At 22.1% G+C, this 22,342-nt stretch overlaps 9 protein-coding genes across 9 annotated transcripts in view; 5 read left to right on the plus strand and 4 right to left on the minus strand.

The window, feature by feature from the left end:
- Nucleotides 1-1,885, plus strand: part of pfkA (hypothetical protein) — a gene marked incomplete at both ends in the record, with an annotated part of 2,505 nt that extends 620 nt beyond the window's left edge. Inside the window, one exon of the mRNA XM_639070.1 lies at nt 1-1,885. This exon is cut by the window's left edge and continues 620 nt beyond it. Coding sequence (XP_644162.1) covers nt 1-1,885 — 1,885 coding nt within the window.
- Nucleotides 1,886-2,634: 749 nt separating this feature from the next.
- Nucleotides 2,635-4,956, plus strand: DDB_G0274923 (hypothetical protein; the record flags this gene model as incomplete). Its single annotated transcript, XM_639071.1, has 5 exons — nt 2,635-3,310; nt 3,397-3,726; nt 3,909-4,075; nt 4,162-4,576; nt 4,673-4,956. The coding sequence occupies 5 exons, from the start codon at nt 2,635-2,637 to the stop codon at nt 4,954-4,956; spliced, it is 1,872 nt and encodes a 623-aa protein (XP_644163.1).
- A 344-nt stretch (nt 4,957-5,300) lies between these two features.
- On the minus strand, nt 5,301-5,528 carry DDB_G0274647 (hypothetical protein; the record flags this gene model as incomplete). The annotated part of the gene is made up of 1 exon (XM_639072.1): nt 5,301-5,528. One exon carries the CDS (start codon nt 5,526-5,528, stop codon nt 5,301-5,303), a length of 228 nt encoding a protein of 75 aa, XP_644164.1.
- Nucleotides 5,529-5,961: 433 nt separating this feature from the next.
- Nucleotides 5,962-7,402, minus strand: DDB_G0274645 (hypothetical protein; the record flags this gene model as incomplete). The annotated part of the gene is made up of 5 exons (XM_639073.1): nt 5,962-6,280; nt 6,349-6,597; nt 6,665-6,899; nt 6,979-7,238; nt 7,299-7,402. 5 exons carry the CDS (start codon nt 7,400-7,402, stop codon nt 5,962-5,964), a joined length of 1,167 nt encoding a protein of 388 aa, XP_644165.1.
- DDB_G0274925 (hypothetical protein) lies at nt 7,267-10,097 on the plus strand (the record flags this gene model as incomplete). The annotated part of the gene is made up of 3 exons (XM_639074.1): nt 7,267-7,280; nt 7,756-7,814; nt 7,924-10,097. The coding sequence occupies 3 exons, from the start codon at nt 7,267-7,269 to the stop codon at nt 10,095-10,097; spliced, it is 2,247 nt and encodes a 748-aa protein (XP_644166.1).
- A 1,731-nt stretch (nt 10,098-11,828) lies between these two features.
- Nucleotides 11,829-11,969, plus strand: DDB_G0274459 (hypothetical protein; the record flags this gene model as incomplete). Its single annotated transcript, XM_639075.1, has 1 exon — nt 11,829-11,969. The coding sequence occupies one exon, from the start codon at nt 11,829-11,831 to the stop codon at nt 11,967-11,969; it is 141 nt and encodes a 46-aa protein (XP_644167.1).
- Nucleotides 11,970-13,908: 1,939 nt separating this feature from the next.
- coq9 (ubiquinone biosynthesis protein) lies at nt 13,909-15,044 on the minus strand (the record flags this gene model as incomplete). The annotated part of the gene is made up of 3 exons (XM_639076.2): nt 13,909-13,965; nt 14,076-14,231; nt 14,334-15,044. 3 exons carry the CDS (start codon nt 15,042-15,044, stop codon nt 13,909-13,911), a joined length of 924 nt encoding a protein of 307 aa, XP_644168.2.
- A 421-nt stretch (nt 15,045-15,465) lies between these two features.
- On the minus strand, nt 15,466-17,359 carry DDB_G0274927 (hypothetical protein; the record flags this gene model as incomplete). Its single annotated transcript, XM_639077.1, has 2 exons — nt 15,466-16,949; nt 17,026-17,359. The coding sequence occupies 2 exons, from the start codon at nt 17,357-17,359 to the stop codon at nt 15,466-15,468; spliced, it is 1,818 nt and encodes a 605-aa protein (XP_644169.1).
- Nucleotides 17,360-20,328: 2,969 nt separating this feature from the next.
- DDB_G0274643 (hypothetical protein) lies at nt 20,329-21,184 on the plus strand (the record flags this gene model as incomplete). Its single annotated transcript, XM_639078.1, has 2 exons — nt 20,329-20,812; nt 20,844-21,184. The coding sequence occupies 2 exons, from the start codon at nt 20,329-20,331 to the stop codon at nt 21,182-21,184; spliced, it is 825 nt and encodes a 274-aa protein (XP_644170.1).
- Between the last annotated feature and the right edge of the window lie 1,158 nt (nt 21,185-22,342).

Below are 22,342 nucleotides of genomic sequence, written 5' to 3' on the forward strand. Positions count from 1 at the left end.
AGATTTAACGGTTGGTGCTGATACAGCAACCAAGAGAATTTTAGAGGCAATCGATTCAATTCTATCGACAGCAGTTTCACATCAACGTAGTTTTGTCATTGAAGTTATGGGAAGAAATTGTGGTTGGTTGGCATTGGCATCGGGTGTTGCAACAGGTGCAGATTATATATTGATACCTGAATCACCACCAGATGATGGTTGGGAGCAAACTATGGCTGATAATCTTGAAAGGGGTAGATTGTCAGGAAGAAGATGCAGTTTGGTCATTGTGTCAGAAGGTGCAATCGATCGTCAAGGCAAACCAATCACTTCAGCCTATGTTAGACAATTCCTTGAGGATAAAGGCCACGATGCAAGAATCACCATTCTTGGTCATGTACAACGTGGTGGTACACCAACATTTTTAGATCGTTACATTGCAACTCGTATGGGTATAGAAGCAGCAAACTATTTCTATGATTCAACCATTGAACAATTGAAACAACCTGTATTGATCGGTATGAGTGGTATGGATACCATTCGTTCACCATTGATGGAATGTGTACAAAAGACTCAATCAATTGCATCACTCATCAAGGAGAGACGTTTCAATGAGGTTGTCGATGTTAGAGGTGGTATGTTTAAAGAGTTTTATGAGATCTTCATTGCATGTTCAAATTTACATCGTAGAAAGGTTGAGAGCAAGGGAATGGGTGTTTTAATACTTCATAGTGGTGGTCCATCACCAGGTATGAACCCATGTGTTCGTGCTTTCACTCGTTTAGGTATTGATCATGGTTACACAATGTATGGTTGCTTCAATGGATTTGGTGGTTTAGCATTGGGTGAAATTGAACAATTACATTGGATGACTGTAAATGGTTGGTCTGTTATGGGTGGTGCAGAATTGGGTACCAATCGTTCCATTCCAAATGATAGTAACATAGAGGCTATCATTGCAACTCTTGAACGTTTTAAAATCAATGCAATTCTAATGTTTGGTGGATTCAATGGTTATTTGGGCATAGCAAAACTCTACGAATATAGAGAGAAATATCAACAACTTAAACGTATCTCAATCATTGGTGCACCTGGTACCATTGCAAACAACGTACCAGGTACAAATATCTCAATTGGAAGTGATACCTCTTTGAATAACACATTGGATGCATTAGATAAAATCAAACAATCAGCAGTGGCATCACGTCGTTTATTCGTCGTGGAGGTCATGGGTGCCCATTGTGGTTATTTGGCTGCAATGAGTTCTTTAACCTCAGGTGCTGAACGTTCATATATAATGGAAAGAGGTATCACATTGAATACACTAACCAAGGATTTGGAAATGTTTGTTGAACGTTTCAAACGTGAACATAGAATTGGTCTAATTATTAAGAGTGAACTTGCTAGCAACACCTACTCAACTCATTTCATTTATTCACTCTTCAAAGAAGAAGGTAAACATTTATTCGATGTCCGTGAATCTATACTCGGTCATTTACAACAAGGTGGTACTCCTTCTGCAATTGATCGTATCTTTTCAACTCGTTTAATGAATCATTATTATCAATTCTTGGAAAACGATCTCAAAGAACATGGTCATCTTCAAATGAATGGTTGTATTGGTTTCATTGATGGTGGTATTCATTACACTCCAATGCAAGAAATGATCGAAGAAATGTCTGATAAATTTAGACGTCCTCGTTCCCAATGGTGGATGGATTTGGTTGAAACCTCTCAAAATATCTCTGTTTTCCCTTTAGATGACCCTTCCTCTACTAATTTCGAAGGTTGTAATTCAAATTTATCGGAACAAGATAGACCTATTAAAAAATCTGATATTTCTTCTCCAACCTCTTATTCTCAAAAAACTTTTGACCCAAATGTTAATCCACAATTTACTCTATAAATAAATAAAAAAAATAAAAATTAACAAAAAAAAAAAAAAAAAAAAAAAAAAAAAAAAAAGAAATAATAGCCAATATATTTTCCATTTTATTATTTATTACTTTTTTAAAATTTATTTTTCCTTTTTTTTTCTATTAAAATAAAAAATATTTATTTTCCAATTAAAAAAAACTTTAATTTTTCAAACCAAAAATATCAATAAATAAAAAAAAAAGACAAAAAAATAGAAAATTAAGGGAGTTTTCTTAAAATTTGGTAAATATTATTTAAGATTTAAAAGATCAACAACTATAGCAAACCAATAGTAATATCTTAAAAATTTACCATTTAAATAAGTGACATAATTTAATCGGGTTTGTAATATTTATAGATTCTGAATAATAATAATTTTAAAAAACTAATTAGATATTTAAGTAAAATTAATTTTTTTTTTTTAAATAGAGAATTCAAAATAAATAAAAATAAAAAAATAAAATTAAAATTTTTTTTCAATATCGATTTCAATCCTCCCAAATAATTTTTATTTGAAAAGAAAATATCTTTTTTTTTTTTTTTTGATTTTTTTTTTGATCTTTTCCACTGCTTTTTACTTTTTTTTTTTTATTTTTTTATTTTTATTTTTTTTACTTTATTTTTTTAAACATATTACAGTGTTATTATTTTTATCATTATTTTTTTTTTTTTTTTTTTTTTTGATTTGTATATATATTTATTTTCAAAAAAAAAAAAAAAAAAAAAAAAAAATAAAGAATGAAATTAGTTTTTATTTTTATACTTTCAATATTGTTTTTTTATATAAAACAAATTGAATCATTAACTGGTACAGTAACATTAGTTGAAGATAATTACTCTCATATTCAATTTTGTAGGCCAACTTTTTTTGTAAATGTTACTTCAAGTGAAATGTTAAGTACCTTATATTTTAGGGATTTAAATGGTGTAACTAATGGACCAATATTTGCAGAGACATATCGGGAATTTATCAGTCCTAATTATTATCTTTCAGGATACCTTACAAGTGGTTTTTATCAACCAAATCCAATTAGCACATTGCATGCCCAAGATTCACAATATGGAAATGAACAGAATATTCAAGCAGATATTAGTTATGTTTGTGAATTGCCACCAGTTATTAATATTACCGAACCTGTTTGCATCAATTTAAAACCACTCAAATTAGAGACAACATTTTATGTCTATGTTGAAAATTTAAAAAAGAGAATTCAACTCATTGATAGTATAAATCCATCTACTTCATCTCCTTTTTCACTATTATTCATTAGCTCTGAACCATATTTCTTAAAGTTTAATTTAATTTTTGAACATTCAAATAAAGGTGCAATTATAAAATCAGAGTTTCTTACATTTCATTTAACATATGATGTATTGACAAATTTTACATTAAATATTGTACCACCAATTAAATGTAAGTTTTTATTATTATTATTTTTATTTTTCTTTTACAAAAAAATAAAATTACTAATATTTAATTTATTATTTATTTTATTTTAGATAATATAAATAGTGAACTTCTTAAAATTTCTCAATACCCAAGTACTTCATATACTACATCGAATAATTGGGATATTAATAATATGGTTTTTATTAAAGGTTCAAATATTGATCAAAATTTATTTTTATATGGTCTTTATAATTCAACTAGTATCTTTGATAAAAATCAATTTTTCTCTTTAGTTTCTGGAAATAATACCAATGGAAAATTTTTGTTTGTGTCCTCTTCTTTTCCAGTAAATAGAGATTTAACTCCATCCACAATAAATTTCAATCTTTTTGACTATGGTAACCAAAGTAATTTTGATGATTCTTCTATTACAAATGATGGTAATTATTATTATTATTATTATTATTATTATTATTATTATTATTATTATTATTATTATTATTATTATTATTATTATTATTATTATTATTATTATTATTATTATTATTTCTTTTTAATATTATTATTAATTAATTTTTAAAATTTAAACTTTTAGCTATTTTATCTAATTTTGTTAATTTAGGTGCTCTAGAATATACTACACCATTTAAATGGAATAATTTTTATTTTACTTGTAAATATCCAGATGATTATAAATTATCTTTAAAGTTTGGTTTAAATAATTATTTTTCACCTATTTATCCATTTGGTTTAATGAAATTAAGTACTGATGGAAGTTGTAAATTTGATGTAAGTACTTTAAATAAGGATAAATTTTATTTATTATTATTGTTATATAAAATTAAATTTATTAATATTGATTAATTTTTTAAAAGTTTAAATGGGCTAAAGGATCAAATGAAGTTACACTTTTATCAGATACAGGTCATAGATATTATTATCCACCAACTACAAGTGCTGATGCATCTAAACCAACTTTTGTTGATTTTCAATTATTTTATCCAAGAGGTGGTGATGGAAATTATGCAATATTAAGCGCACATATTATTGATTCTGGTTCTGGTTTCTCATTTTTATACTATGGTGGAAATTATATAACAGCTGCAGATTTAATAAATGGTACAATTAATGATGGTTTTTATGAAAAATTAATATATGTAACATTTGATACCACATGCCGAATTGGTGATATTGATTCAAACATTGATTTATGTAATCCTGATCCTTCCAATCAAAACATTAAATTTTATTATGGTTTAAACCCATCAGATTTTATACCTTATTTAGTTGGTAAATATTTTTTTTTATTTTTTATTTTATTTTTAATAATATTAATTTTTAATAATATTAATTTTATTTGTATTTTATTTTTTTTATATAAATTAGATACTGATTTTGAAATTACAAGATTTGATTTTGAAAGTTCAGTTTATGATATATCGGAATCTGGTAAATTAGTAACATTTTATTTAAATTATTCAAAAGCTCAATCAGATATTCCAATTTCTTTCTTTTTAACAGATAGAAATTATGGTGATAAATATATTGATATAAATAGTAAATCAAATCGTTATTTAATGGATAAAGATTTAAATTTATTTAAAATCACATTTTATATCCCACCAAAATTATGTACTGGTACCTTACCATTTTTAATTTCACTACAGTAGCGTAGTGAATTTTATTATTTAATTTCACTACAGTAGCGTAGTGAAAAAAAAAAATCACTGACCTTAAATTTTTTTTTTTTTCAAAAAACAAATAAAGTTTATTAAATTGAAATTTTATTTTTTGTTTTAATTATTATTTTATTTATTTTTATTATAATTATTGTTAATTTTTTTTTTTTTTTTTTTTTTTTTTTTTTTTTTTTTCAATTTTTTTTTTTAAATTTTTTTCAATTTTTATTTGTTTATTAAATTGTAATTTTATTTTTTGTTTTAATTATTATTTTATTTATTATTATTGTTAATTTTTTTTTTTTTTCAATTTTTTTTTTTTTAATTTATTTTTATTAATTTATTTTTATTAACTCCCTGAGTTGTTCAATTGCTTGATTTACCATATCACTGTAAACACTGCACACAATTGAATTTTTTCTAGCTTTGTTACCTCTGGTGCATTTGATGTTTTTGCATTTTCCTTTGTATACAAAAAAGTCCAAATATAATTCGTTTTCTATTACAGTTTTTACACAATGTTGGTGAAATTGTTTTGATTTTAATTCTAATGCTTCTAACATCATATTTGGATTTTTAACGATTAAAGCATCACCACTATTTACATATAGTACTTTGGCTGCTTTTTCGAGGAATTTAGTCAAATTTTCCTCTGAATCTAACTATTCTTCATTGCCATATTCAATGGCTAAATTTCTTAAGAGTTTTATCGAATCTATTAATTCTTCGATCATTCTTTTTTTTTGAAATTTTTTTTTATTTTGTTTTTTCAATTTTTTTTTTTTATTTTGTTTTTTCAATTTTTTTTAAGTTTTATTTTTTTTTATTTTTTTTTGAAGGCTATTGATTCCATCTTCCAAAAATTCAAGTTTATAAAGTTGTTTAGTGTCTTCCTGTATTACCTTATGAATTTTACACAAAATCAATATTTTCTATTAGAATTAAATATAAAATTTGTTAATTATTACTGTTTCATATATTATTAATCTTTATGTTTTAATTACTTACATTATTTTTTTTAATTTCTAGAAAGAGTACAGTATCACCAACTTTCAATCCCTTTGGTGGTTTTGAATTCCATTGATTTTGGTAACTTGTGAGATTTTCAAGAATAATAGCTGTTCTTTCTTCTTTTGAAACATCTGAAACACCAATTGATTGAGAGTCTTGTTCTGATTGAACATTAATAAACAAAGGAACAATACCAACAGCTTGAGATGGTGTCATTTTAATTGTTCTTGTTTTTGTATTATTGTAATCATACAAAGCTTGTTTTAATAGTTCAGAAAGAGACCTAGAAGTACCATCAAGAAAACTAAAATTTATTTATAAATGATTAATTAATAAACATATCGATAATTTATATTGTTCACAATATCATACTCTTGTTGTTTTAATTTTGAGATCCTCTCCTTGATAGTTCGATTCAATCTTTCTACCATACCTTGAGTTGTTGGTGTACGAGGAGCTCCATGTGCTGACTTGGAGCCTGGAAAAAGTTTTAGGAATTCTTTTTGGACTTTGTTTTTAAATTCACGTCCATTATCGCAGTGCCATACTTTCACAGGTTTGCCAAAGTACGTGAGAGCCAAAAAATTGTATATGGGAACTGTTCTCTTTGTTGTCAAACATCTAAAAAATAAATGATAATTAAAATAAAAAAAGAAAACTAATAAATTAATAAATAAAAAATAAATACCTTCCAGTAGCAAATTTTGTAAAAGAATCTATGCATAGAATAATGTAAACAACATCGGTGTCGTACGGTTGTACAGAGTCATATTGGATAAGATCATCTAGTTTAGTTAGTATCTTTTCATTATCATCATCGTATGTAACTTTTTCTTTATGTTCACCTTTAATTGATGTTAAATCATAAACCAATCTTGAGTATTCCTCGGTATCTACAATTGGAGCAAAATCCTTTGTTATACCTATTAATTTATTTAAATTATTAAAAGAGTTTTAATATAAAAGTTACAAAACATCATATAAAAATGATTGATACCAAACCTTTTATTCTATTTCGTTGGCAAATGTCACACGTATCTACTGCATCAGATACAAAAGAATACAATCCCATATTATAATATTTAGTCTTGTAGTTCCCATAGGTTGCATCTCTTCCTATATGACCTTTATGCATTTCTTCCCAGAGTGATACCATTCTATAATCATTAATTACTTCTAAACACACTTCTTTTGATATATTTCTATCTCCGCCACAATTCATGACTTTTTTTTCAATTCTAAATAATTTTTCTTTTCTGTTTCTGTTTTTTATTGGTCAGAATTTAAAAAATGATTGTGTTATTGTAAGGAAAAATATTTACTCATCATGTAAAAATTTATAATTTTTATGTTTAGTATTTTCAAAATTATTATCTTCAATAAATTTTAAATAATTTATAATTTCATTTATTTTATCTTGTTTCATTTTGGGAAAATGAAAATAAAAAAAAAAAAAAAAAAAAAAAAAAAAAGTTTTGTTGGGGAAAAAAAAAAAAAGTTTTGGCCCAAAAAAAAAAAAAAAAATAAAATAAAAAAAAAAAAAAATAAAATAAAAAAAAAAAAAAATAAAAAAACTTATATAGAACTAATAATCAAATAAAAGATAATAATTTAATAAACTTTATTTGTTTTTTGAAAAAAAAAAAATTTAGGGTCAGTGATTTTTTTTTTTCACTACGCTACTGTAGTGAAATTAAATAATAAAATTCACTACGCTACTGTAGTGAAATTTTATTGAAAATTCCCTACAACAATCATTATTCATGGTAAACAATTTAGAAATGATTACTTTTATTCAAAATTTGGTGATCAAGCAAATTTAAATGTATTTTCAAATGGTATGTTTAAAAAACTATTTAAATTTAATTTTTTATATTATTTTTTTAAACTATTAAATTAATATTCTGGTTCTAATTTTTTTTTTTTTTTTTACTTAATTTTTTATAGATTGTTTTGAATTTCCACCAAGAGTTTCAAATTTAACTTTATTATCTAGTAATAGCGTTACATTAAACTCTAATCAAACTATTGGATGGGAAATTGTAATTGATAGTGGTGGTGGTATTAAAATTAGTTATGTATTTATACATGTAATTTCAAATTTAGATAAAAAAGGATACACATTTGAATTCTATCCAAACTCTACCTCATGGGAAACCACAATTGGAATTGCTCTATCACCAGAAACAACACCATCACAAATATTTAAAATTTATAATGCAACTATTATTGACGAAAGAGGAATTAGATCGGACCATATTGATAGTTTTAAAGTTGATGAAATTTTTTCAAATCAAAGTCCAATTTATCCAATTTCAATTTCACCATTTTATTTATTTGATCTTAGTTTATTTAGCATAACAGTTAATTCACCATTCATTACTGAATCTGTTCCACCAACAATTACACTTGTAACCCTACCATTTGAAAATGTAGATGATTTTTTACAATATTCAATTTTCTTTCAATTAGTGTCAACTGATAATGTTGGTATATTAAAAAGCCATATACCACAAGTTTATTTATCGCATTCATCAAACTATGGAGATTTACAAATTTTCCAATGTAATACAGCTATTAATGATACGTCTGAAACAACTTGTAATTATTATGTTACTTGTAAAGTTGAATATGGTTATGGTATTCAAAACCCTGTATCTGTTTTAGTTTATGGTGTTGTTGATACTAGTTTCAATGTTGCAAGCTATAGTAGTTTAAGTGAATCCCAAACCTTTGATTTTAATGGTCTTTCCAATAAAAAAACACCTTCAATTTCAAGTTGGACACCATTAACACCATATAATAATAAATTAACAATTTTTGGTAGAAATTTCCCAACATCAGGTGGAAGTGCTTATTTATATTATACAGATAGTGATATTGATAATTTAGTAACTTTGAAATTTATTCATTCATCATCTGTAATGGCAGTTTTAGAAATTGGACAAGGTTTAAAACCATTTGTAGTTTATACTCAAAATTCAAATAATGAAAAATCTAATAAAGTTGAAATTCATTATTTAGGAATTCCAACATCTTCTTCATCCTCATCTTCATCATCAGATGATGATTCAACATTACCACCAGTTTTATGTTTTGATAATTGTGGTGGAACATCAAGAGGTACTTGTATTCCAAATGTTGGATGTAATTGTAAATCACCATATAGTGGTATAAATTGTCTTTCTGAAACAATTAAAATTCCAAAACCTCAAACAAATACAACATCACCAGATTCAAGAAATGAATTCCCTATTAGTGGTTCAGATATTAAACTAAATACAATCATTTCAATTGTAGCATTAAGAGAATTAGATTTTCAAGGTAAACAGGTTAATATTCATTATTTTGATAGTTGGAATTTTACAACAATATCTCAAACCAATTTCACATATAGATCACCAATTTTAAAAAACAATCAACATGTTTCAAATATATCAGTAGCAATGGAATGGCATGAACAATCTACAACTATTACATTTGCAAAACAAAATCTCACAATTAATCCATCAACTTTGAAATATTATATTTCATTAGATAAATACCCATTTGCATCATCATTAAATACACTTGATTTAATCATTAAATCAATGTTTAAAAGTTCACAAACTGATGATGTATGTGGCAGTAAAGGATTTTCATTAAATGATGGAAATGATTATATGACATTACAAATTGGAACATACTCATTTGAAGGTAAATTTATAAAAAAAGCAATTATCAATGGCAATAGAATTGTAACAATAAATAATAAATTATTAAATGAAAATCAACTAAATAGTAATTCAACTATAACTAAAGAAAAAGATTCATCAAATCAACTTTCATCCTTTATCTCAATTGAAATACCTCATTATGATTCAAATGTATTATTAGATCCAAGTTTTTCAGTTTTATTAGATTCAAATGAATCATATAAAAACTCTGAAAATTCAATTTGTACTTCAAAAAAATCCTCAAAACTTACTACCGCTCAAATAATTGCTATTGTTATTGTTTCTGTAGTTTTTGTAATAATTCTAGCTCTCTTTATAATCGTTAAATTTTCAAAATCTGATAAATTTTTATCTATAAGAATTTTCTATTATAAATTATTTAAACGATTTAAGAAAAAGTATTAAATTTATTTTTTAAAAAATAATATTAATTGTAAAATAAAGTTTAAAAAATAGTTTTTATTAAATAGTTAAAGATTAATGTTTTTTTTTATACCTTTATTTTAATTTTTATTTATTATTTTTATTATAATAATCAGTAAATTTTTGAAAACTATTGAATTTTTGGAATATAAATCCACCATTTAATTAATTACTACCAAGTGGTTAAACTTGGATGAAAATCCATTAGTAATTTTATTAATTAAATAATCTTTCAAAACTGGTAATTTTGAAATAGATAATTTTTTCCCAATCGTATTCGTTGTATGGGCTATCTGTTGATAATAACCAATGAAAAAGATGAAAGCAATCTTCTTTGATAGCACACGCTAATAATTCTTGTAATAATGTTTTTAAAAAACTCTTTACCCAATTCCTTAATGATTCTATGTGAAAGAAGATATTTAAAAGTTATTAAATCAACACCATCATCATTATTAATAATTCTTTTTAAAAAAACTGAATAAATTAAATTTGCATGATTATCTGTAAACTTTTCACAGGTTATTATTTTTTCAAGCATATCAATTCTTCTATTCTTAATTGAATGATATATTAAACTTTCAAAAAAATTGTTGAAGGGAATTTTTTTTGAAATTTCGCTTTTTAAACGGCAGTGAATTTTTACACTAAAATACACTGTTTATGCATGGTGTAAAAATTCACTAAATTTTTTTTTTTTTATAATTAAATTAAAAAACAATTTATTTAATCAGAAAAATAAAAAACCAATTTTATTCAGTTATTTGCTTGTTATTTATTTTTTTATAACAAAAAAATTTAGTTTGCGCCATTTTTTTTTTTTTTTTTTTTTTTTTTTTTTTTTTTTTTTTTTTTTTTTTTTTTTTCAATTATTTTTTTCAATTTTTTTTTTTATCGATTGTTTTCATTTTTGGGGAATAAAATAAAATTGTTCGATAAAAAAAAAATTGAAAAAAATAATTAAAAAAAAAAAAAAAAAAAAAAAAAAAAAAAAAATTGATGGTTTATATTTTAATTATGGTATTCATTATTGTTTATATAATTATTTTTAGTATTTATATTATTTATAATTATAAACTCGAGTTAATAGAATTATTATTATTATTATTATTTAAATGTGGGTCAACTATAATTAGTGTCTTAGTTCACTTATTTAATATTAACTTATTTTTGTGTCTTCGTTACATAAAAAAAAAAATGAAAAAAAAAAAAAAAAAAAAAAAAAAAAAAAATAAAAAAAAAAATAAAAAAAAAAAGAAAAATAAAAAAAAAAAGAAAAATAAAAAATAAAAAAAAAAATAAAAAAAATAAAAAAAAAATAAAAAAAAAAGAGGGGTACCCCCTAAAAAAAAAGAGGGTACCCCCCTAAAAAAAATAATAATTTTAATAATAATAATAATAATAATAATAAAAATGAAAATTAATATTTAAATAAAAAAAAGAGGGTACCCCCCTAAAAAATGTTGGAATTTAATTAAATTTATTTTTTATTTTTTTTATTTTTTAATTTTATTTTTTTTATTTTTTAATTTAAAAAATGTTGATATAAAACAAAAAAATTTTTTCAAAAAAAACATTTCAAATTATTAACAAATTATATTATTATACTTTAATGTATGTGTACAATTTTAAAAATTTAAAATTTGTTCTATTTTTATCAATCATATCATGTATATTTATTAATTAAATCTCATATATTCTTATTCCCAGCAAATGACATCAGGTGGAATCGTACAACCAGGCCAAAATCTCTCACAACGTCCAATAAACGGCCAATATGGCTGGGGACCAGCAGCAGGAAGTGCCGCAAATCCACGTGGCGATCTCCGTGGTTACACTTACAATATTAGATAGTTTCGCTGTCTATTTCTGAATATTCAGAAATCTTTGTTTAATGCCAAAAATAGTAGATATCTATTATATTTTCTCATTTTATAAATCTGATAAGATCTGTCTTAAATAAAAAAAATCAAATTTTTTTATAAATTAAAAAAAATCATTTCCGCAAATCCGCAAAAAATAGCGGGAATTAAATTATTTATTGTTTTTTAAATTGTTTTTTTTGCGTGATATGAAATGAACAGCAAATGAACAACGTGTGAGTTGTATTAGCTGATGGTAAATTGTTGTTAATTTATAAAAAAAAAAAAAAAATTTTAGTGAATTTTTACACTACGCATAAACAGTGTATTTTAGTGTAAAAATTCACTGCCGTTTAGAAAGCGAAATTTCAAAAAAAATTCCCTACAACAAAATCATTTAATTGCTTTTGGTTGTATTCTGGGAATAAACAACCAATTGTTTCAATGATTGTTTGGGATTTATTGGTTTTAAATATATCAATTAATAAATAAGATTTGTGTAAATTTAATTGATAAATTGGGTTTGTATGGATTTAATTTTTTTTCAAAAATACTATCAATCATACTATTATTAAAGGTATTGATACCAATACCAACCATACTATTATTAAAGATATTGATACCAATCGTACTATGGTTAAACGTATTGATACATTAATATTATTACCAATTGTATTTAATAATAATTCTAAAAATTCTAAATCATTGGAACTTAAAACTTTTTCAATGAGATATTTAATTGTTTTAGTTTCAATATTAATGAGTTTAATGAATGATGTTAAATTTGATTTAAAATTATTCTTTTCTGAAAAGAAATCATATAATGTTTCATCTAAATCTCTAATGAATACTAATATTTGTTTTTGTGATGTTTCTTTAAATTTTAATAAACTTGAAATATATAATTCACTGGAAATTGGTAAAAGTTTTAATTTTAAACAATTTAAAAATGATTTTGAATTTGGATTGAATTCATTTACACTTGATAGTTTATCAATGAATTTTGATATCTTTTCACTATCTTGAATTGTTGTTGAACAATCTTGGAAACAATCTTTTTTTTTGATCACCTATTTCTTAAAAAGTTTTTTTTTTTTTTTTTTTTATCCCTAATACTAAAATTATAATTTGATGGTCAAATTATAATTTTTACGAGTTCATTTTTTTTTTTTAGATATTTATTTAATAATTGATTATTTGATTTATTTATTTTTTTAAATTTATTATTTAGTTTTTAATAAAAAAAAAAAATAAAAAATAATTAGAAACCAAATAATCAAATATTTATTTAATAAAAAAGAACTTAATTTATAAAACTTGTGCCAATAAAAAAAAAAAAAAAAAAAAAAAAAATAGGCACATAAAAAAAATGCACTAAAAATAAAAAAAAAAAAAAAAAAATTAAAAAAACGAAAAAAAAAAAAACGAAGAAAAGTCCCACAAACTAGACCAATGATTGTTTTGTACTTTAGAACGAATCATAACAACCAAACAATTCGACAATAAGTAGGTAATTCTTATCTATAGAATGTTTTCTACGGAATCATTCAATACATAAAATTACAACTTTATGATGACCCAATACTTTAAGAACATCCAATCATGTTTAAAAGTGTCATGCAAAGGGTAGCACCTTTGTCATGACTGTCTGATTTCCTAATGTCCACCATTTTTTAAAATAATTAAAGAAAAAAAAAATAATAAATTAAATTAAAGTAGTAAATAATTTTTAATGTTTTTATAACAAATGAAGAAATAAATAATAATAGTAATAAGGTTTTTTTTTAATAATAATAAAAACAAAAAAAATAAAAAAATAAGGCTATGTTTTAATGAAAAAAAAAAAAAAATTAAAGGTGTAAATTTATTTTATTATTTTGGAGAAAAAAAAAAAATTAAAAATAAAAACAAAGTTTTAATTAAATAATATCTTATTTTTTAATTTTTTGAAGAAATGTGTTTAATGTAATTCCAACAGTTTCTTCAATCTTTTTTTTTTTTTTTAAAAAAAAAAATTAAGGTATTAGTGTGATTGTTGGTTGGTTAGTCATAATAATAATAAAAAATTAAATTAAATTAAATTAAATTTAATACATACATCGTTCTTGAATTTAATAGTTTTAATTAGATCATCAACACGATCATCTACGAATCTCCAAGTGTTGGAATGATCAACTGATGTATCTGATAACATAAATAATTCTGCTGAAGTGTATAATGCAATTAAAAGTCCACGTTTGGCATACCAATCAAACTTTTTTTTTTTTTTTTTTTTTTTTGATTATAAAAATAAAAATAATAAATTAGTGACAATGTTTTTTTTTTTTTTTTTTTTTAAAAAAAATATTCAACATACATCAGAAGATTTATCACCAACTAAATACCAAATATTATCAACTAAAGTTAACATTGAAGGAGAACTATTTACGATATTTTTTGGATTTGCTAAAAGTTGCATTGCTTCAGACCATCTTCCAATAAAAGGTTTGATCATTGATAATCTTAATTTCAAAGCTAATTTCACTTTTTCTTTTTTTGATAAACCTGATAATAATTGTTGTTCACTATTTTCAGCATCACTTAATTTAATCATTAAATCTGTATTACATTTAGTAACAAAGTATAATGCCAATTCATATGCTGAATCTTCACCCAAAATACCTTGAGTAATTGGTGGATATCCCATTTCAATACATGCTTTACTAACTGCTTCTGATGTCCATCCATATGAATTTACATATTTTAATGAATTTTCTAAAATTTTAATTTTTAATTCAATTTCATTATTTATTTTATTAGTTTGTTGTTCTGGTTGTTGTTCTGGTTGTTGTTGTTGTTCTTGTTTTATTTGTTCTTGTTTTAATTCTATTTTTTCATTTTGATTTGGTACTGTAGTTGAAAAGAAATTTATTTTATTATATGTTTGTTTAATATTTGTATTATTATCATTATTATTATTATTTAAAAATAATGAATTTCTTAAAATTGTAACATTTGTAAATTTATTTGAAGATAAAGTGCTTCTTAAAAAAAGACTATTGCTTTTTTTTAATATGTTGGAAATCATGATTTCTCTTTTCTTTCGTTTTGTTTTTTTTTTTTGAAAACAATAAAAAAAAAAAAAAAAATTAAAAAAAAAAAAATAAAAAAAATAAAAAATAAAAAAAAAATAAAAAAATAAAAAATTAAAAAAATAAAATAAAATTTAATATCAAAATCATAGTTAAGATGAATTGGCATTGATTATTTTAATAATAAAATTAAAACACTTTTTTTGGAGTTGTTTAAAATTTTTATTTTTTATTTTTTTTTTCCTTTATCGTTTATTAATTCTTTTTTAATATTTTTTAAAATTATTAACTTTTTTTTTTTTTTTTTTTGTTTTTTTTTTTTTTTTTTTTTTTTTTTTTTTTTTTTTTTTTTTTTTTTTTGATAAATCATAGCGCCAATCTTTAAAATTATATTTAAAATCATATTTAAAATCATATTTAAAGTTCATTAGTTTTCATATATAAATATTTATGATATAATAAATCAGTTTCATTTTTTTCATCATATTTATCAAATAGTTGCATTAAATCATATTTTGTATCATTGAAAAGTTGATATAGTTGTTTTGCTTTTTCAAGATCACTAACACCATTTGGTACATCACCATTATAATACATATCTGATAAAATAAAAGGTGATAAACATTGATAGCCAGAAATATGTAAATATTTTACTTGAATTCCATCTGCATTTTCAATTGATTTATTAAAATAGTAAATTGATTTCTCTAAATCAATATCTTCACCAAAAAGACCAGAACGATAAACATATCCTAAAAATTCTTGAGCTCTAATTACACCACCATTAATTTTATGTATATTAAATAATTCGTCATCGTTATCACTATTACCATTATTTATTAAATCAAAATTAGGTGGTAATGTTGATGCGTGTAACATTAAACCAATTATTAATTGATTATTTCTAATATCAAAGTCTTTTGGGTTACTAGGTATTAATGAATTTGCAAATTCAAAATAAGGTTGAGCATATTTAGTTTGGTTACCTATACATCTACTGAAAGCTTCTGCCTGTAAATCTAAATTTGGAAAAGTTCTTAATCTAACAACATCTGAAATGAATCTTTCAATTAAATGTTTTTCAGATAGTCCGAATGTAATCGAAGAATTAAAATACTTTTCATAACTTTTCCCAGTTTGTTTCTTTATTAATATTTTAAATTTATCAGTTAATACTTCTTTAAATTGATTTAAATGAAGGTTACCAAGTTTTTCAATTCTCAATTTACATTCTTTTTCAAAATCCCTTTCTTTATCAGACAATTTACATTGATTTGATAATTTTAATTTTTCATTAGTTTCAAATTTAAATTTATTAGTTTCTTCAATTGATGATTTATCATTTTGATTTTCATTATTATTAGATAATAATGATAATGAACAATCAGAAAATTGAATTGATCTTTCAAATTTTGAGAATTTACTGAAAATTTGAGCGATTCTATAATATGGTTTAAACCAGTTTGGTCTTTTTGATAATGATAGGATTGAATAACGTAATGATTCGTGAATTGGTAATGGATATTGTTCGACAAGATTAATGATTCTCTTTGGATCATTCACTTTTGCTAAAAAACAAGTACTGATATTTAAATATAGTATACCTTTAATACTATCTGATAAACCTCCTAATGTGAATGCTCCTAAATAACTCTCAATCGCTTTATCAAATTCACCTCTACTAAATAATTTATTACCATTATCTTTAAATGTATTAACTTGATTTTTATTATGTGGTAAAAGCCAATAATCATCCACACTATTTGAATTCATCGGTTGAATAATCTGTTCATCAACACAAACCACTCCACTGAGCCTAATTTTTTTTAGAAATTTAACTGTCATTTCTATAATTTCTTTAAATTTTTCAATACTAATTTTAAAATCTTTTATATTATCAACTAGAATATCATATAATTTAAAATTAATATTTAATTTTGAAAATGATTTATTATAAAAAAAAGAGTTAAGACTTACAATTTAAATTTAAATATTGTTTAAATTCTTTAATAGAGTCAACAACATTTTTAACTTCTTTTTTAACTTGTAAAATTGAAATGATATTTGTAATTAGTTTAAATGAAAAATTTTCATGGTTACCAATTTGTAATAATAATTTTTCTGCTATTGTTAAAGCTCTATAACCTTGTAGATCATTTTGTCTATACAATGTTTCATACTTTTTTGGTGAACGTATATCCAATGTTTTTGGAGTATTTGTTAAAATTAATTCAAATAATTTATCTTTTAATTCTGATACTAAAAGTGATTCAATCAAATATTTAATTTTAAAATAATTATTTGTTTCCATTTTATATTTCTATATTTATAAAAAATAAAAACATAAAATCAAAAAATGGTTATTTTTCAAAAAAAAAAAAAAAAAAAAAAAAAAAAAAAAATTAAAAAAAACGTTCAAATGGTAAAATGTTACCTAAAAACAACTATACCGATTTTTATTTGATACTTCACTATTTATTTATTCTATTAAATATTTATTAATTTATTTATTATTATTATTAACTTTTTTTTATTATGTACAAAATTTATTTTTTATTAACTTTTTTTTTTTTTTTTTTTTTGATAAGGAATAAACTGTATAAAATATAATTAATAAAATTAATAATGTTCTCAAACATTATAAATTATTATTAAAAAATAAGATTTATTATAAAAAAATAATAATATTAATAAAAAAATAATAATATTAATAAAAAAATAATAAAAATAAAAAAAAATAAAAAAAACCAATAATAATAATAATAATTTTTATTTATTTATTTATTTTTTAATTTAATTTTCAATAAAGAAGTTTAAAAAAATTAAGAAAAGTTATTTTAATAAATTAATAAATATAAATAAAAAAATTATCAAAATAAATCTAAATAATTTAAAACAGTATTTTTTATTTTTTTTTATTTTTTTTTATTTTTTTTTTATTCATTTTATTTTTTTTTTCTAATTAATTAAAATAAATTTTATCAGTAATTAATTTTATCAGTAATTAATTTATCTGTGTTTGAGGTACAATATTTCCCTATTCGTTCCATTTCTTTCTCATGTCTTTCCAACATTCTTGCATGATTTTCCATTTCAATCATATTACTCTTTTGGATTTTAAAATTCTTTAACCTATTATTTTCCCTTTTTTTTGATAGCAATCGGTTACATGTACTACAAATAAAACTATCATTTAAAAATTTACCATCAATTGGTATTTCAAGAAAATGGAGTTCACATAAAAAATCTGGAATTTGTTCCAATAATTCTTTCATAACCTCTTCATTATCAATAATATTTTCATTATTTAATAAAAAATTTCATATTATTCATTCAACAATTTTATTTTCTTCAGACAATACACTTTTTTTTTTTTTTTGGAATTGGATCTTCAGATTTTTCAACTCTTTTTTTCTCTTTCTTATCTTTATTTATTTTACTCTTTTTCATTTTTTATATTACTTTATGATTTTAAATAAAACTAAAAAAAAAAAAAATTAAAAACTTTTGTCAAAAAAAAAAAAAAAAAAAAAAAAAAAAAAAAAAAAAAAAGAATAAAAAAGAATAAAAGAAAATTCTTTTAAACCCTTTTTGGGAAAAAAATAAAAGGGGTTTTTTTTTAATTATTATTCTTTTTAAGATTCAATGGTTTTTTATTTATTTTGTTGAGGGCTCATTTTTTATTTTTTTTATTTTTTTTATTAATTACTCAGGGTGATCATTTTTTTTTTTTTTTTTTTTTTTATTAATTGCTCAGGGTGTTTATTTTTTATTTTTATTTTTATTTTTATTTTTTTTATTTTTTTTGGAGACTCCTTCAATCAAGCATTGGATGGAAATTGGCCACCAAGAAATTTAGTGGAACTATCATTTGGAAGGGGATTTGAACAACCAATTAAAGTCTCATAAACTACCTCAATCGTTAACTAGTATTATTCTTCACGATGGCTATGATGAAGTTATTGAGCCAAATTCAATTCCTCAATCAGTAACAACACAAGATTGTGAAATTAACCTATAAAAAACATTCATCAATTAGTAGTAGTGTTTTAAACTCTGTAACTAGATTATATATTACAAGTGCTTCAGCTGATCATCTAGATCCCAAATCATTTACTTCTAAAGATATATTATACCATTGATCTAAATTTGAATCAGTTATATTCTCAATTGGTGCACACCAATTGATTTCATCATGATAATCATAATCTGCTTGTTTTCTTTTATTTGATAAATCTATATTTTGTTTAAATAACCATGGTACCCAATTATGATTTGGAAATAGTGAATAACATATTTTAATAACTGATCTACCTTAATAATTAACTAAACTTGTACCTTCAGCTATATTATTAAAATCACTTAAACCAAGTTTATAACATCATCAATTTTAGATTGATCACATGAATTTAAAACTATATTAAATTGGTTTATGTTTTTCAATTAATTCAAAAGTACTGTACCATGTGGTGTACCATATGGTGCACCGTGAACATTATATCCCAAACACTGGACCCCTAATGCTATATAAAATATAGATGATTCATTATAATTAATTGGTCTATCTATAATTGTTTTATTAGTTAATATTTTAGTGCTATTGCTTTTATTGAATCTTTTTAAATGTCAAGAGAAATTTAAATATTTTTTATAAAATTTATTTTGAATTAAAAAAAAAAAAAAATAAAAAAAAAATAAAAAATGGAAATAAAAAAAAAAAAAAAATTAAACAGAACAAAAGTTAAATTAAAAAAAGAAAATTATGTTTTTTTTTTTTTTTTGGTCAAGATTTTTCCCAATAAGTGGATTCTTAATTTCATAAAAAAAAAATAAAAAAATAAAAAATAATAATTATAATAATAATACTATTTCAACATGTAATTTGAAAAAGTTTTGATAGATTCAACAATTCAAATAAAAAGACAATACAACATAATAATGGATAAAGATGAAACAAAATAAAATTAAAAATAGATTTAATATTATTTTTTTTTTTTATTTAAATTTTTTTTATTCCAAAAAAGGAATTAAAAAAAAAAAAATTAAAAAAAAAAAAATAAAAAAATAAAAAAAATAAAAAAAAAAATAAATTAAAAATTAAAAAAAATAAAAAAATAAAACAGTTTTAAAAAAAATTTTTTTTTATTGTTTTTAAAAAATATCAAGCGAGCGATACTTTTTATTGTTTTTTTTTTTATTACTTTTTTTTTTTTTTTTTTTTTTTTTTTTTTTTTTTTTCCCACAATTCATAAAATTCCTCCCCCTTATAAATAAATTAAAATGAGTGCACCAAACAATAATAATAATAATAATAATACATCACCAAGACAAACAACAACATCACCAACAACAACAGCAGCAGTAACAACAAAAGCTCCTGGACCATTTCATTCACATTCCACACCTCAATATTTAAATTGTGCACCAAATTGTAATACATGTACATCACCAAATGTAAATTCAATAGAGATAGATCAATTGATAGCTAATAATCATGCCTGGTCAACTAGAATCAAACAAGAGGATCCAGGATTTTTCACACATTTAGCAGAGGCACAAAAACCACGTTTCCTTTGGATCGGTTGTTCCGATAGTCGTGTTCCAGCTGAGCGTTTAACTGGTCTTGAAAGTGGTCAACTATTTGTTCACCGTAATGTAGCCAATTTGGTAATTCACACCGATTTAAATTGTTTATCGGTTGTCCAATACGCTGTGGAAGTATTACAAGTTGAACATATCATCATTTGTGGTCATTATGGTTGTGGTGGGTGTTGCAGCCGCTTACGATAATCCAGAGTTGGGTTTAATCAATAATTGGTTACTTCACATTAGAGATCTCACCTTCAAACACGCCACTATGATCTCAATGTTGGAGGGCAATAGAAAACGTCTCTTGGATACCTTGTGTGAATTAAATGTAGTAGAACAATGTTTCAATTTAGGTAATTCAACAGTTATGCAATCCGCCTGGAAAAGAGGTCAAGATGTTAAAATTCATGGTTGGATTTACGGTATTCAAGATGGTTATCTTCGTGATTTAGGTATCACTGCTTCATCTCGTGATACTTTAGAATCAAATTATAAAAATTCAATTCAAAAATTAAAAGAAAATATTTCATTAAGTACAAGTAACTAAAATTAAATTAAGTTAAATAAAAAAAAAAAAACAAATGTAAAAAAAAAAAAAAAAAAAAAAAAAAAGACCATCATTTTTTTTTTTTTATATTTACAAAAATCTTTTTTTTATTTCGGTTTTTTTTTCATTTTTTTTTTTTAGAGTTTCCGAAATTTTCAAAAATAAATTAATCTAACTTTTAATTAATATAACTTTTAATTAATTAATTTAATTTTTTTTTTTTTTTTTTTTTTTTTTTTTTTTTTAAAACAAAACCAACATCAATACAAACCTCAACATTATATCATATTAATAAAAAATTTATTCTATAAATTAAAATTAAAAAAAGGATTAAAAAAAAAAAATGAATAAAAAAAAAAAAAATGAATAAAAAAAAAAAATGGGTTGTTTAAATTCCGATGCCATCTGTTTTATTATCAATGATTGTTGTTGAAATTTTGTTTACAAATTATGATTGTTAAATTAGAAACAAAAAAAAAAAAAAAACAATAATATTTCCATTTTAAAAATCAATTACAAAAAAAAAAATATAAGCCATCCCTCTTATAATATGCTTTTATAATGAAAATGACGATGAGAATGATGAGGAAGAGAAGTCAAAGATTAAGGGGATACAATTTTTTAAAAAAATGAAAAAAATAAAAAAATTAAAAAAATAAAAATAATAAAAAAACATATTATTTTGTTGTATGAATAATGGAATCTTTACTTTATTTGTTTTTTTTTTTTTTTTTTTTTCATCTTTTTCTTCTTTTTCTGAGTTTTTTTAATCACACAAACCCAAAAAAAAAAAAAATTGATTTTTTTTTTTTTTTTTTTTAAAAAATAATAATATACAATAAAAATAAATAAAACTTAAGTTGTAGGGTTAAAAATATGTTTTTTTTTTTTTTTTTTTTTTTTTTTCCTTTTTTTTTTTTTTTTTTTTTTTTGAAGTTCTTTTTTTTTTTTTTTTTTATTTCTCATAATTACTACCACCCATGTTTAATTCTATCCTCTGCAAATATAAGGTTAATCTAGATAGAATGAAAAATAAAATTGAAAATATCTATTAAATTTATTTTTTAATCGAGATTGGCCCATGAAAATTTTTTTTTATTTTTTTTTTTATTTTTTTAAATTTTTTTTTTACCATTTTTTTTTTATTTTTTTTCTTTT

This window comes from Dictyostelium discoideum (assembly GCF_000004695.1).
Source record: "Dictyostelium discoideum AX4 chromosome 2 chromosome, whole genome shotgun sequence".
Classification (NCBI taxonomy): Eukaryota; Evosea; class Eumycetozoa; order Dictyosteliales; family Dictyosteliaceae; genus Dictyostelium; species Dictyostelium discoideum.